The 15,298-nt window shown below is 42.2% G+C and overlaps 1 protein-coding gene across 1 annotated transcript; it reads right to left on the bottom strand.

Annotated features, from left to right (window-relative positions):
- Positions 1–5,178: 5,178 nt before the first annotated feature.
- Positions 5,179–14,600, bottom strand: MSMB (microseminoprotein beta). Its single transcript, XM_036026693.1, has 4 exons — positions 14,465–14,600; positions 10,101–10,206; positions 8,924–9,029; positions 5,179–5,472 (listed from the first exon to the last, which is right to left on the bottom strand). Exons 1-4 carry the CDS (start codon positions 14,465–14,467, stop codon positions 5,343–5,345), a joined length of 345 nt encoding a protein of 114 aa, XP_035882586.1. The 5' UTR covers positions 14,468–14,600; the 3' UTR covers positions 5,179–5,342.
- Between the last annotated feature and the right edge of the window lie 698 nt (positions 14,601–15,298).

Raw genomic sequence — 15,298 nt, 5'->3', positions numbered from 1 at the left:
TCTGCCAGCGGGCGCTGGCGTCAGCCTAAAGGCCTTGTCTGCCCTCTAGAGGGCGCAGAGAGCAGGCGCACATTCTTTCCTGTGTTTTAGGTCAGTGTCCTTTTGCCCTTCTGAAAAAGAAGATTAAATAAAACAAACATTTTTTTGAAGGCAAACTTTGTACCTAGGAGTATGCTGAGTGATCCTGTCACATCAACTGTCCTCACAAAATAGATATTATTGTGCCTTAACGTGCAGATGTAATAAATCTCAGAAGACGGAAAAGGACAAATACTGTGTGATTCCACCTATATGAGGTTCGTAGAGTAAATTTATAAAGTAGAAGGGCATTTGCCACAGGCTTGGGAAAGGTGAGTTATTGTTTAATGGGGACAAATTTCAGTTTCGGATGGTAGGAAGTTCTGGATATGGAGAGTGGTGATGTTTGCACAACAATATTGTAACAGTGTGCAGCCAGAGGGGAGCCCCAAATAAGGATTTGGAATGGGGTCCAGAACTCAAGGTGTCCAGGAAATATTAGAAAGATATATAGGATGTCCTCACCCCTTATCCCCACAGGTATGAGTTGGGGGAAGGGACACATGGAGCAGGAACATGCAGAGCTGTTTTATACAGCAACAGCTTTGCAGCTAACCTCTGGAGTGGTCATTTAACATATCTATAACCTTTAACTGGTTTCATAGATATGTTAAATAGCTGTGGCCTTGCTTTGAGCCAGGGGGATGGAAGTGACTTCCACCCAAGACTTAACTGAGGGGCAGCTCCCCCTGGTTACAATGCCTGCATGAGAGCTTGGAGATAATTGGCTCCATGCCATGGGACCACACCTCCTCAGACTCAAGATGGCAGCCCAGTAAACTTGGAATAACACAGGAATGCTGGCAGGTGTAATTGATTGTAGGAGGAGTCAGAAATGGGGATACGGAGGAAGATTGGGACGGGAACTTAAAACCAGACTAAGCAGTCATTGAGAGAGAACCACGTGGTTTTGGCAGAGTAGGGATCCCCACAGCTTTGCTGGGAGAGAACCACTCAGCTTTGGCCGGGGGTGGGGGGACCCTGAAGCCTTTGGTGAGAATGAGGACCATGCAGCTTTGGGGTCCTCCCTTTGGCCATGTGGCCTAGGAAGCAGAAGAGTCTTTGCCTGGAAGAAAAGGGGTGAAAGTGTTACAGGGTGCAGCCAAGAGAGGGACCCCAAATAAGGATTTGGAATGAGGTCCAGCACTCAAGGTGTCTAGGAAATATTAGAAAGACATATAAGATGTCCTCACATCCTTCCCCCTTCAGGTGTGAGTTGGGAGAAGGAACAAATGGAGCAGGTCCACTGAGAGCTGTTTTGCATAGCAACAGCTTTGCTAACCTCTGGCATGGTCATTTAACATATCTATAACCTTTAACTGGTTGCATAGATATGTTAAATAGCTGTGGCCAGGCTCTGAGCTAGGGGGATGGAAGTAACTTCCCCGCAAGATGAAACTGGGAGGCAACTCCCCCTAGTTACAGCACTTGCCTGAGAGCTTGGAGATATTGGCTCCACGACATGGGGCCACGCCTGCTCAGACTCATGATGGCAGCCCAGTAAAGCTAGAAGGATATGAGAGTCCTGACAAGTGTAGTCAATTGTGGAAGGAGTCAGAAATGGGGCTGCAGAAGAAGATTGGCACAAGGATTTAAACCCAGATGCAGCAGCCATTGGAGGAGGGACCATAGCCAGTACAGAGAGAGAACCACTCGGTCTTTAGCAGAGTGGGGACTGCCACAGCCCTGTGAGAGAGAATCACCATGCGGCTTTAGCAGAGAACTGCCACTCGGCTTTGGCAGAGCGGCGACCCCCTTCCTTGCAGGCATTGAAGAGAGAGGACCACAGCCCTGTGAGAGAAAACCACAAGGCTTTGCCAGAGTGGGGACTCCCTCAGCCGTTGTGCAGAGGACCACGCAGCTGTGACAGTACACAGAACCATGAGGCTGTGGCAATAGAAAGGAGAGCCACATGGCTTTACTAGAGTGGGGACCCCCACAGCTTTAGAAGGGGGAAATCACCACCCGGCTTTAGCAGAGATCCTGGTGACACAGCTGATGGTGCCAGGAACCGAGGGAGACCTACTAGCTGAGAACAGATTACTGGGAAGAGCCAGGGGCTGCCTGAGCCCCGGACTTCTATTGCTTTTCCTGAGATACAGTACCCCAGACTGGGCAAAGGGGGGAAGGAAGATCTGTGTGTATGTGTGGGTGTTTTAAGGGACTTTGGGATTTTGATGAAGACATTAGGTCACCACTTTAAGTCTGTATAACATTAAATAAACATTTACTATCCTTTTCAGGAATCTCTGGCATTGAGAGATGTCTTTCCTATAAGGCAGCAGACATAACGAACTTGGGGGGGGTTTCTTTCAGTAATAGTATATGTCCCCCCCATCTGTTCTGTAACAAAAGAACTCTTACTGGTGGGCCATGAGAAGGTGCCACACAACTTTGGATTAACTGGAGATCCAGACAGTGACAGAGCTGATGGTGCTAGGAGCCTCAGTCGCAGATTTCTTTTTTTCCTGAGATACGGTACCCCAGATTAGGGCAGAGGGAGAAGGAAGGACTGTGTGCATCTGCGGGTATCCTAAAAGACTTTAGTATTTTAAGGAAGACATTGGGTCACTACTTTAAGTCTGTATTGCTCTAAATAAATGTTTCCTTTCCTTTTCACAAATCTCTAGCATTGAGAGACGTCTTTCCTCTGGTGGCAGGCATAGTGAACCTGGGGGTTCCTTTCAGTAATAGTACATTATACCCCCCGTTGGCCCTGTTCTGTAATAATATGAATGTACTTAATACCACTTAATTGCACACTTAACAATGGTTAAAATGTTAAATTTTATGTTATGTGTATTTTGCCATATTTTTTAAATTCAGTAAATATTTGCACCACATCACACCACAATTTTCTACACTTCACATTTCACCACTCTGTACCTCTCACAATCTGCCCAGTGTGACATCATCCACATTGGAACTTTTTGTTTATTTACATGTGACCAGGTGTTAAAACAGGAATCTTTCTGTCTCTGTTTTGACAGAGGTCCCCAATACTGAGTGCTAACTGAGCCCTAACTTTCCCAGAATGATGAAGGCCTTTACCAAAGAGATAATCATGATAGAGTTTTATGGATCCCACCTAAGAGTGACTCCTACAAGGGATGAGGCAATCTCAGCTGAAAGCAACAGGAAATGTAGATTCATACACAGAATTAAAGAAGGCATAGTCATAGTCTGTAAGTGAAAGGAGAGCTGTGGAAAAAAGACCAGTAGTGAATATCGGAGAGGCCCACAAATGTCCCATGAGGAAGTAATCACCCTAAGCACTGCCACAAGCCCAGGGAGTCCCCACTGCATCATACCGGTAACTTGCCCATCCCCCATTCTCTTCAATTCAGGTGCAGATTCACTAATAGTGACCAAAGTTTTTTATTGTCTTAGAATTACCCCCCAAAACTAAGGGGCCTACCTAGGATTGCTCAACTAGTCCAGTAGCACGTTTAAACAAATAGGGTTAGAGGTCAGAAAAGACATAAAGCTCTTTAACCAATTGCCCACAAATTGATGGTTCAACAGAGGGCCATTGAGAGTTAATTTGCATAACAATAACAGCAGGATAGCTTCATACCCATATGAAAAATGGTTATTTTGCATATCAACATCAGCCTAGCTAGAGAGATGGGCATGACTTTGACCCAGGAATGACGGGGAGGCAGCTCCCTGGTTACAGTGCCTGCCCAAGAGCTTGGAGATGTTTCACTCATCACCATGAGGCCACTCCTGCCCAAACTAACTATGGCAGCCAAGAAAGGCATAAACTGTGGGAGTGCTGGCAGGAATAGCTGATCATGGGAGGAGTTGGAAATGGGGTAATGGAGGAGGTTCCAGGCTGGGTTTTAAACTAAAAGTGGGCCTCCAGGCAGGAGGAGAGACAATGCAGGACTATGGACAAGGACAATGTGAGACCATGTGGGAAGAAAAGGGGTGAAAGGACTCCTGTGAGTGGGCCAGGAGGAGGTGCCACGTGGTTTTGGATTAAGAACTGGAGATTGAGGTGACACAGCTGATGGTGCTGGGGACTACAGGAGACCTGCCCAGCTGAGCACGGATTGTTGGGAGGAACCGGGAGTCTAACTGAGCTATGGACTTCTATTTCTTTTTCCTGAGATATAGTACCTCTGACTGGTCTGTTTGGGAAAAGGGGAAAGGAAGGACTGTGTGTGTTTGTGGACGTTTTAAAGGGACTTTGGGATTTTAATGGTGACATTCTAAACCTGTATAATTTGAATAAATGGTTCCTTTCGTTTTGACTGAACTCTGGCATTGAGAGCCACAATTCCTAGCACCTGGAGGTGGGCAAGACAAATCTAGAATACAAAGACCCAGGGAGAAAGGGTTTGTTTCAGTAACACTACCTGTGTTCCCCAAATGGGTCCAATTCTGTAACAGTTTCCCCCCACAAGTTCCTTTCAGTAACTGCTTGCTCATTTGTGATCGTCTCTCTGCCTCATTGCTGTATCCCCAGGCCCATAGCACTGCCTGGCCCGGGCACTTACTAAAGACCTACTGAGTGAACAAATGTTCTCTAACACAGAAGCAGAAGATGATAATATTGTTACTGTTTTAAATCCCTAAAGGTTGGGGTCTTCTTTATGCAGCAGGAGACAAATGATATAGGAAACCTACACTTCAGCCATTCCCCCAAGCCAGAGGCCCTGGCTTTTCAATACCCCACCTGGCTGCATGTGGTCTTGGAGCTACTTCTTCCAGGCTGTCCTGCCCTAAGATCTAACCTGAGGCAAACACAGAGGTATATGAGGGATGCAGCATGAAGGACACTTTTTGAAGAAGAGGAAGGAAGGATAAATATGAAAAACTCTAAGTAAAGACAGGATTTGCTTTCATTTGAAGATACATTTATCTTTTGAACTGTTCACCAGATAAGTGGGACACCAGGGCAGCAGTGTGCAGATATATCAAAGCAACAGAAGCAGCAGTGCCTGAGTAGAGGATGTACAATGATTTATTGGAGTGTAGGAAGACTATAACTTTTATTCATATTTATTTTTTGTTCCTTCCATTAAATGTTTGCATGTTTTATAATGTGTTTTAAATCAATGCACACATAATTTAGAAATAACAATACACATGTTCAAGGGTTTGCTCAGTTTTTTAAAATTTTTATTTTATTTCTTTTTACTGATAGGTAGGGTTACAAAACCATATAGACTATTAGAGGCCATATGAAAATGAGGTTTGGACTGGGAGGTCCTGGGCCCCCTCTGGTTGGGAGCCCTGGGCCCACTAGAAGTACATTACAGCACCCATCCACCTACAAAACAAGACTTTCCTGGATTCTTCCACTCCACCACTGTAAAACTGCAGGTCTCCTTGTTGAAGGTTTTCTGGCACTTGCTTGTGTCATAGCTTACGGGTGTAGCAACACTGTCATTGAGACAAGAGCAAGGCCTATTAGAAGGGATAAGATGCCCAGCCTGTGCCTAAAGCAGTCCACACTCCAGCTGTTTGGGACACCCCTCACCAATTTACTGTCACTCCTTTGCTTGCAACCCCAAAGTGCTACCCTCAGGAACCTGGATTTAAACACATAGACCACCCCTGACATTGTTCCTAAGTTCCATCCTGCATTGCACAGGACAGAAGTAAATTCTGAGAGGCCCAGATGCAAGTCTGGGCTACTTTGGGGCCAGGCAGCTTGTTCTAGCCTGACTTTTCTTGTCATCCCTGCTCAGAAAGTAGCCAGCAGTACTGCTGCTTGAATGTGGGAAAGGAATAATTGTTCCATTCTAATGAAGAACTATCAGATTAGGAGCTGGCTAAGCCAACAGGAACAGAGTCACTGCAGGCCAGGATCATGGGGTCCAGGGAGAAGCTGATGAAAACTGGGAACCATCTCTCCAGGCAAGTCTACCCACACGATCAAGGGTACAAACAATGTTAGGGCTCATCACTCTCTCAGAACCCATCCCTAAATCTCAGATTTATATTGTCCCTGACCAAAGTGTATACAGAAGTGGCCACCACCAGGGCCCTTTGTGAGAATATTTCTTTCCAAAGGGTGACCGTGGACTTATTTTAACAAAAGAGGACAGTTCAGCCTTCCTTTCAACAGGTAATCTGGAAACCAAAGTGAGAACTAAAAATAGATTTTCCCAGGGCACCTGACATGGAGGACCTTAGTAGTAGGGAGGCCACTGGGGACCTCGAGATCTAGAGAGTGCAATGGGTCAAAAAAATTATCCCAGAGAAAAATTTAATCAAAAGCTGTGTTTTGCTATTTCAAAAGGAAAAAAAATATCATGAAACAAACTTGGTAAGCTGTGAGGCAATTACAAGGAATCAAGTTGGCTTTGAACAGTAGAGAGAAACATACACATTTCCTCTCTGTGGAGCAATGTGCCAAATGAGACAGGCACATGGAAGGAATGAGGGAAGGAATGAGGGAACACTTTGAGTTCCAACTGGTGTTGATTACTGTCCCAGGCTCAAGGGACACCGACTGGCATAGACAAGACATTAATATATATTGAGTTAATAAATTTATATGCAGAATCTCATTTAATTTACACATACACCTGATCACCCCTATTTTGCTGTGAGGAAACTGAGGCTCAGAGAGATTAGGAAATGTATCCATGATCACACAGCAGGTATACAAGGGAATGGAGATTCAGATTCCATTACTCTGACTCTAGCATCAAGGTTCTTCCCACTTCACTCTTTTCTGTACTAGGTTCACGGGACCCCTTAGAAGAGAGTTGTATTGACAGGGCTATAGTGATGCAGTATTGACGGGGGTGGAGGTTTCAAATCCAGTTGGCATGGATGCTTTGGCCACTTTGGAAGGAGGTGTGCAGCAATGTACTCGCAAGTAGGTGTGGAGGAATGGCTCACTAGCCCTTAAACTTCATAAATACACAGTCACATTGACACTAGACACAAAGACAATGTCAAATATCTGGAGCTACAAGATCAAGGTACAGCTGTGATATGCAGTGACCCAAATGAGATAAAACCTGGGGACCTGAGTGGGGCAGCCAGCCAGAAAACCTGATCTGATATCCCTTTTGTTCCATTAAGCACTTAGCATGGGGCATGCTCAGTTAAATGTATCTGAAACACTTTGGACACTCAGATGTCTGATTTAAGTCTAGTGCTTGCTCCTCTGCTCACTGGTGGTGTCATAAGACTCTCTGAGGTACTTGTTACAATTCAGATTCCTTAGGCCCCTATAGCTTCTGATTCAATAGGTCCTGGGGTGGGCCCCAGGAATCTGTATTTTATCAGGTTTGCCAGATGAGTCTGTGATCAGGCAAGTTTGGGAAACACTACTTGATACCAGTTCTTCTTTCATCAAAGCCTCTTCTATTCCTCCAAAATACTATAGGGCAAGACTGAAGTGAACATGTCAAATGGATTTTCCAGGGGTGGTGGGGAGTGGAGTAGCTGTATGGATGTGGCTACTGAGGAAACAGAAAAATTAGGACCACAGTGGAGGTACACTCGGTTCTGTTGGCCCAAGTGCTAGAGACCTTTGGCGTCCACAGAAAGCCAGCAGAAAACATTTGCACAATCTTTGGGCTGACACAAGTTACACTTAAACAGTAAAGAAACTAGGGTTTAGAGTATGAGGAAAACCACAGAATAACCTTTATACCTCACAACCATTCCCTCTGCCTGTGTTCAGACCCACTACTGTTCTTGCAAATCACCACAGGCCAAGGCTGAAGTAAAACCAGCTAAATTCTAGAATAGCTTCAGACCACTGGGTATCATTTCCTATCTTTAGCAACCCATCTGGATATAGGTATTTAATAATAAATATATTTATCAAGTTTCAAAACAACTTAAAAGAAATAAGACTGAGGTGAAAGCAACTCAAATGTCTATCAACAAATGAATGCATAAATATAATGTGGTATATATGTATACAATGGAACATTCCTCAGCCTTAAAAAGGAAGGAAATTCTGAGACATGCTACAACTTCAATGATCTTTGAGGACATTTTACTGAAATAAGCCATTCACAAAAGGACAAATACTATACCATCCCATTTAGAGTTGTCAGATTCATAGGGACAAAGAGTACAATGGTAGTTGCCAGTGACTAAGGAGAAGAGGGAATGGAGAGTTATTTAATGGGTAGGGAGTTTCAGTTTGCGAAGATGAAAGAGTTCTGAAGATGAATGGTAGAGATGGTTGCACAAAAATGTGAATATACTTGCCCTGGCCAGTGTGGCTGAGTTGGTTGGAGCATAGACCAAAAGGTCATGGGTTCAATTCCTGGTCAGGGCATATACCTAGGTTACCAGTTTAGTGTGAACCAGAATCTCTTTCTCCCCGCTCCCTCTCTCCCTCCCTCTCTCTCTCTCCCTCTCTCTCCCATAGCAACAAAAAAAAGCCCTGGCTAGTGTAGCTCAAGGGGTTGAGTGTGGGCTGCAAACCAAAGGGTCGCTGGTTCAATTCCAAATCAGGGCACATGCCTCTGTTGCAGGCCAGGTCCCCCAGTGGGGGGTTCATGAGAGGCAACCACACATTGATGTTTCTCTCCCTCTCTTTCTCCTTCCTTTCCCCTCTCTCTAAAAATAAATAAATAAAATCTTTTTAAAAAATAAATAAAAGCAATGAAAAAAATGCCCTCAGGTAAGGAAAATAAATAAATTGTGAATGTACTTAATGCCACTGAATTTTACACTTAAAATGGTTAAAATGATAAATTTTATAGTATGTATATTTTACTACAATTAAAAGAGAAATTGCACTGAAAACTAACCCCCCTTCAGGATGAGATTTTGAAAGAGGGAGCATTTGTACCTCAGAGAGCAACCCAACAGCAGCTGCACCCCTTCTTGGCCCTGGTGGCTTGGTACTTACATGTTACAGCAGCTAATTCCATCTTGGTCACAATAACACTCCTCACAGTACTCAGTCTTCCACTTGGAGTTCAGTGGGTGAATGACCCCAGTGAGATCCTTGCATTCTAAAATAATAATATGTGGCATCAAAAGTGGTATCCTCAAGTCATGCAACTGGAACAAGGCTTGTAGGACCTGGGGCCAGCCCCTGTCATCTGCACCCCTCCCAGAGAGGGAAAAATCTAATTGTTTTTAAGGGCATCTATGAAAAGTGCTTCTATGTTCTCCCACAGCTGTTTCAGTACTGTCAAGTTCCTGCCACTGACCATTTTTTCTTACAGCAAGCTTAAATCCTTCCAGATTTTATTTCAGTACAGACATGATAAGAAAAAAAAATAAGGCCTTCCTTTTTAATCAGATAACTATTATGATTCTAGGGGTACTTGGGGCCAAGTTTTTTGTTTATTTTGTTTTGTTTTCTGATGGATTATCTCTGGATAAATGTCTCATTTTTGTACCTCTCTTTGCTTTGCTTCTCAACTCTAAATAAACATGTAAAATATTTTGGGTATTAAAAAAAAATCTATACCTGAGTCTTACCCCACAACAGTAAAATCAGAATCTCTGGTCATGGGGGCCAGGCTGCCATACTTTAAAAAAACTCCCCCAAGTGATTCAAATATTCAGCCAAGGGTGACAACCACTGCTTTAATTCTTCGTGGTCTTGAGGAATTACTATCAGCACTACGTGAGGCTGGGTTGGACATGCAAATTTGCACTCTCACTCCAGGCCCACAAAATCAGAACCTTTAATTTAACAGGATTCTCAGAGGGTTTACCTGAACATTGAAATTTGAGAAGTATTACTATGGAATAATTAATGGTTCTTCGTCTGCACGTATGGGGGCAATCAAGAAGCTTTTAAATACTCAGCTCCTACACCAGAGATTCTGACTTATGTGGTCTTGGATGGTGCCTGAGCATTGGTAGTTTTCAAAAGCTCTCCAGGCACTTCTCATACACCTAGTGTTGAGAACTACTGTTTTATATAAATGGCAAATTGAAGCCTCTCATTTTATGCCATTTGATATCTGCCCTAACCCTCCTTCCCATGGAGATTTAAAGGCCTTGATCTGCCAACAGGTTATATCCACCAGCCTGCAGTAAAATAATAAACTTGAAAAGCCAGGACTTACCATTAAATAAATCACCTGGAGTGTTTGGATTAGGCATAATATAGCAGTGTGCATTGCATAAGGTCACCAAGTTCACCAAAACCACTAGGCTGCCCAAAAGAGCATTCTGTAATGTAAATAAGGGTCAGGAAGGAAAACAAATGAATTCAGAGGGCAGTCATTGACTGGGTGTCCTGTAGGATGACCCCTGCTGGGCTCTGGCAGGTGGTTTAAAGCTGGAGCCTCTACCATCAAGTAATCAAGCAAAGGATCAAGACCTACACAAGTTACTAAAATAAACTGAAAAAGGAGTTAAATGTGAGTGAAAGATCAGAGACCAATAAAAATAATGATAGTGTGCTATTTTGTTACAAAGGAGGTTCAGGGAAGCCTTGAAGATGGGTGAATTTTTAGTCTCTTTACAGAGTATATATAATTTAAAAGACAGAAATGAGGGAGTGGAAGAGAGCTTTGGGAAGATAATAAAATGTTAACAAAAAGATTAAGAAAACACAATAGGAGACTTGATGGAGCTGAATTAGCTGGAGTTCTTAGACCATGAGGCTAAGAACTTCATTTTCCAGGTAATAAAGGCATTGTTGATGGCTGCATGAACATATTAGTTCATCTAGCTGATACTGGCTCTGAAGGACAAAGAAAAGTATCAAGTTGCTTTTGTCATCATTTTGAGATGAACAAACTAAATAAACAAACAAACTTTATGTGGGCATTTTCAGGAACCTTGTAAAAAGGAGGTGGGGTGAGAGTGCTTATTCTGTAAGATGTCAAAAATTAATTATGAACTGATATTACTGAAGTAGTACATTACTGATATAAGAATAGAAAGAGAAGTAAAGGGAACAGCATAGAAACCCCAGAAAGTATATTTATAAATACATATAAAAGTTTATTATAAGATAAACTTAGTCTTTGAAATATTTAGACAATGATTATTCAATAAATAATATTAAAACAAATGGGGGCTATTTTGAAAAGAAACAAAGTTAATTTTCTAATTTACTTTCCACAAATTAATTCTGAAAGAAAGGATTTGAAGGTTAAATGTTTACAATAAGATCATGAATTAACTGTATGGTGACAGATTCACCTGAAACTAATATAATATAGCATGTCAACTATAATTTAAAACTTTAGTCCTAGCTGGTGTGGCTCAGTTATTTGGGCATCATCCCACAAACCGAAAGGTCTGGGGTTCAATTCCCAGTCATGGCACATGTCTAGGTTGTGGGTTTGGTCCCCAGTCAAGGTGTATACAAGAGGTGACTGATCAATATTTCTCTCTCACATTGGTGTTTCCCTCCCTTTCTTTCTCCCTCCTTTCCCCTTTCTCTGAAATCAATTTAAAAAAAATTAAAGACCATAAACTAATCACAGAAAATATAAGTAAATATTTATCTTATTCTAAGTATAAAAAAGAAAATTGTTTTGAATATGTAAAAATTATGTCCATAAGCAAAATTAAAAAACAATTACCAAATTTAGAGAACAGTATTATCATATAAAAAATTTCTGTATATCAATGGAAAAAAATCAAAATATCCTAGTAGAAAAATGGTAAGGAAAATAAAGTGGCATTTCTACTCACACACACAAATACAAATGATGAATAAACATGTGGAAAAGTTCAACCTTACTGATGAGACAAGAAATGTCAATATGTAATAAAATAGAATCATAATGTGATGACAAAAATTATTATTTAATTTCTAATCTCCCCATGTGAAATAGAGGTATATCTGGGAAGTGAATTGTATAAGAATAGTTTATGTTGGAATAATCTTTATGGAGCACAGTTTGATCATGTATATCCACATTCTTAAAACAGTTTACAACATTTGACCTTCACCTTTTTCACTTTTAAGGCTTTGATCATAAGAAGAATGGCACACAGAAGGAGATACACTTCTCCTCAGGATGCTCACCATAATAGGGAAATGGAAATAATAAAAATGTCCCAAAACAGGGCTGTTTGAGAACATGGTGATTCAGGGGGAAAAAAGAACTGGTAAGGTTAGGAGGTAAGAGACTATGAAATGACATAAATGATCACTATTATAGACTAAGTAAATAAGGTAGGTTACAAAAAGATTTGCACAGTGTTATTCCTATAATGTAAAAAAGATCCACATAGAGGGAAATGCTCAGAAAAAGATTAAAGTTTTTGTACCAAATTTAACAAGTGATTTTGAGCTGTGGATTTTTCTTGGGGCTTTCCCCCTTATTTCTAAATTGTCTCCAATGAAATGCATTGGTTTATAGCCAAAAGAAATAAATCAATTCCTACAAGAATTCTCAATATACTTAGCTCACGTCAGAACTTGAGGATGCACTTGCTCTCTGTGTTTTTATTCTTTTGCATAATATTCAGCTTAAGATGATCATGGAAACCTGAACTTTTCTTCGACATTAAATTAAATTTAAAAGCCAGCATTATTGACAGAGTCTGTGCTCCCTTCATACAGAAAAGAGCTTCTGGGGGTCGCTGGTGATCACAGGAATCTTGGAGGTCCTGTTTTATCTAGTCACAGAACAGAGACATGAAAGGGCACAAGCCAAGGCTACAGCCCAGGGTGAGTGAAAGGTACAGAATTCCCAGATCTTCTGCTGCTCTGAGCTAGGCATTCTAATTGATGATTCAAGAATGAAGTCCAAACATGATGACAGGAGACTGCAAAGTATACAGTTTTGAGATTAACCACTTGCATATAACCTCCATGGGCTGGTTCTGTCTGTCTGTCTGTCTGTCTCTCAGTCTCAGTTTCCTTCCCTGTAATAACAAAGATTCTCCTGCTTGGGTGGGCATCAAAGTAACCCAGGCTTAATAACAAATACAATCTCAAGCTCATTGAAGAAGGGCAGGGCCAACGCCTTTTCATCTTTACCAAGTCTCCCAGGTGAGAAGCACATGAAACATGATCAAAGCCAGTGCTGCTTTAATGTGGATATGAATCCCTGGGAAATCTTGTAAAATAAAATTCAGACTCTGCTTTGTTGGATCTCAAAGACTGCAAATTTCTAGCAAGCTCCCGGGTGATGCTCATGCTGCTGGTCTGAGGACCGACCACCTCAGTAGAAAAGCTCTAAAGTTCTTTCCTTTTCCCATATTGTTTCTCCACGTCCCTTCCCTCCCTTTCCTTTCTTTGCAGCATTCAGTAAAGAAAAGCACCTGGTATGTGCAGGAACAGCAACAGTGCAGCTGTGAGGCAGGTGTTTGTGTACTTTCTGGATGGTATGGCTTCATGCCAGGCTTAGAGTGAAGCAGTGCCTAGATATAGTGTCCATTTAGGTAAGCTGCTGCTCCTTGGGTCTTCCACACATGATCAAGAGTCAGGTATCTTTAAGGGTTCTAGGCAGGGCAGGGACGTTGCCAGCTCTGCAACTTACAGTCTACTCTGAAGCTGGAGGAGAGACCTGAATGGAGTAGCAAGCTCCCATCCTACTGTTTTTCTGTTATTCTCAGCTTTGTCTTTCTGAGACAGTTTCTGAGGTGTGGCCTGAGGGAGGCTTTTCTACTCCTATTCATTGAACACTTCCTCCCTGTGCTCCACTGCACCCCCAGAGCTACCAGCTCCTCCCCTTTCTCTGGCTTTAGCAAAAGACCAAGTATGAAATAAAGACAGGAAGAATAGATGAATTTTCATAGGTTTTGATGCAAAATTTTCTCTTAATACAACATGATACACTAAAAAGAGCCTAGGGGGATGGTTCTAAAATTTTGCTGAATATTAAAATCACCTGGACAGCTTTTAACATTTTTTTTTCTCCCCCTCCCCCCCCCCCCCCCCCCCCCCCCCCCCCGCCCCGCAATTCCCAAGGACACACTGTGGACCAATTAACTCAGAGTGTTTGGTGCGGGAGTCAGATGTCAGTACTTGTCAAACATGCCCAGGTGATTCCACTGTGCAGCCTGGTTTAGGAGCCACTGGCCTAGAGAGAGGGACAACTGGGTTCCTGTTTCAACTGCCCACAGGTTAGTGACTGCTTCTTCCAAACAGGAGGCTCATTTTCTCATCTGTAAAAGGATTCAGTGCTGTAGCTCTGAAATTATATTAATTCACAAATCACTCAAGAATTAGAGACACACATAAAGCCTAATTGAATCCCAAAATTACCGGAAGAAACAACTTTGATCTTAGAGAAGAGAAATAGCACTAAATTCATTAAGAGTTTTCTGACGCTCCCAGCCTCTCATTATACTCCACACACTGAATTGCAAGTAATCTATAAAAGATTCATAATTAGGCTCACATTTATCATTAAATTATATCCAGTAGAAACACATCACAGCACATTAAAATAAGGAATATACTATATATACTTTTTTCTTTTACTGGCCTTTATGTATGAAACAACCAGTTACTTACCATTTTAATGAGCTAGAGTCCTTACGAGCATGTACATCCAGGGAAAGTCACAGCAAACTTATATAGAAGAGGACCACCACCTATCTGGCATGATTAGGAAAGATAATGTGCCAAGGACACACCTGGTGTTTACCGAGGATTGACTGTCAACAGGAAACTGGTTTCAGATGATTTATGAGTTATTCAGAAATAGATCTCCACCCTAATTATATGTTTACTCTTGTCATTTCCAACCCTGATATGCATTTGTCCTTGACATGAACGAGCAGAGAAGAGAACTCCCCTTTCCTGAGCCCCCCCCTAAGTTGGGTGGATAGCTAGGCATGTGATATGCTATCTTATTTGATTTCACAGAGAAACAGAAGCTCAGGACACCAATCACACAGCCAGGACTTAAAGCTAGCCTTCAGAGAGACATTAGAATAGTTCAGTGCATTAGCCCAGAAGGCCTAACAGGGCACTCCTTAGGTCTATTCTGAAAGAACAGACATGCCCTCTGTGGAAAAAGAAAGCAGCACTCTGCAGCCCTGTTTCCTTTGACAAGCCGCATGTACTCAAACAGCTTGAACTTTCTGTACCTCTTCTTGAATCTTAAGTCTGTACTCTCTGCTGCACCAAGCAAGCCTTCTCTTGGTTCAACAATGATCTTCAAAAAACCCCTCTGCTTGCCCTCATTATGCCCAAGATGGCTTTGGGGATTGGCAACAAGCAGAACCTCCTGGTATATTTAAGAAGCTTACCATCTGCATGAGTCAGCCCAGGCCGCCATAACAAAATGCCTCAGAAGGGGCAGCTTAAACAAGAGAAAATCATTTTCTCAGAGTTCTGGAGTTC

Source organism: Phyllostomus discolor, chromosome 5 (assembly GCF_004126475.2).
Source record: "Phyllostomus discolor isolate MPI-MPIP mPhyDis1 chromosome 5, mPhyDis1.pri.v3, whole genome shotgun sequence".
In the NCBI taxonomy this organism is placed as follows: domain Eukaryota; kingdom Metazoa; phylum Chordata; class Mammalia; order Chiroptera; family Phyllostomidae; genus Phyllostomus; species Phyllostomus discolor.
The sequence above is the reverse complement of the archived record's forward strand: the minus strand, read 5'-3'. Positions and strand labels throughout refer to the sequence as shown.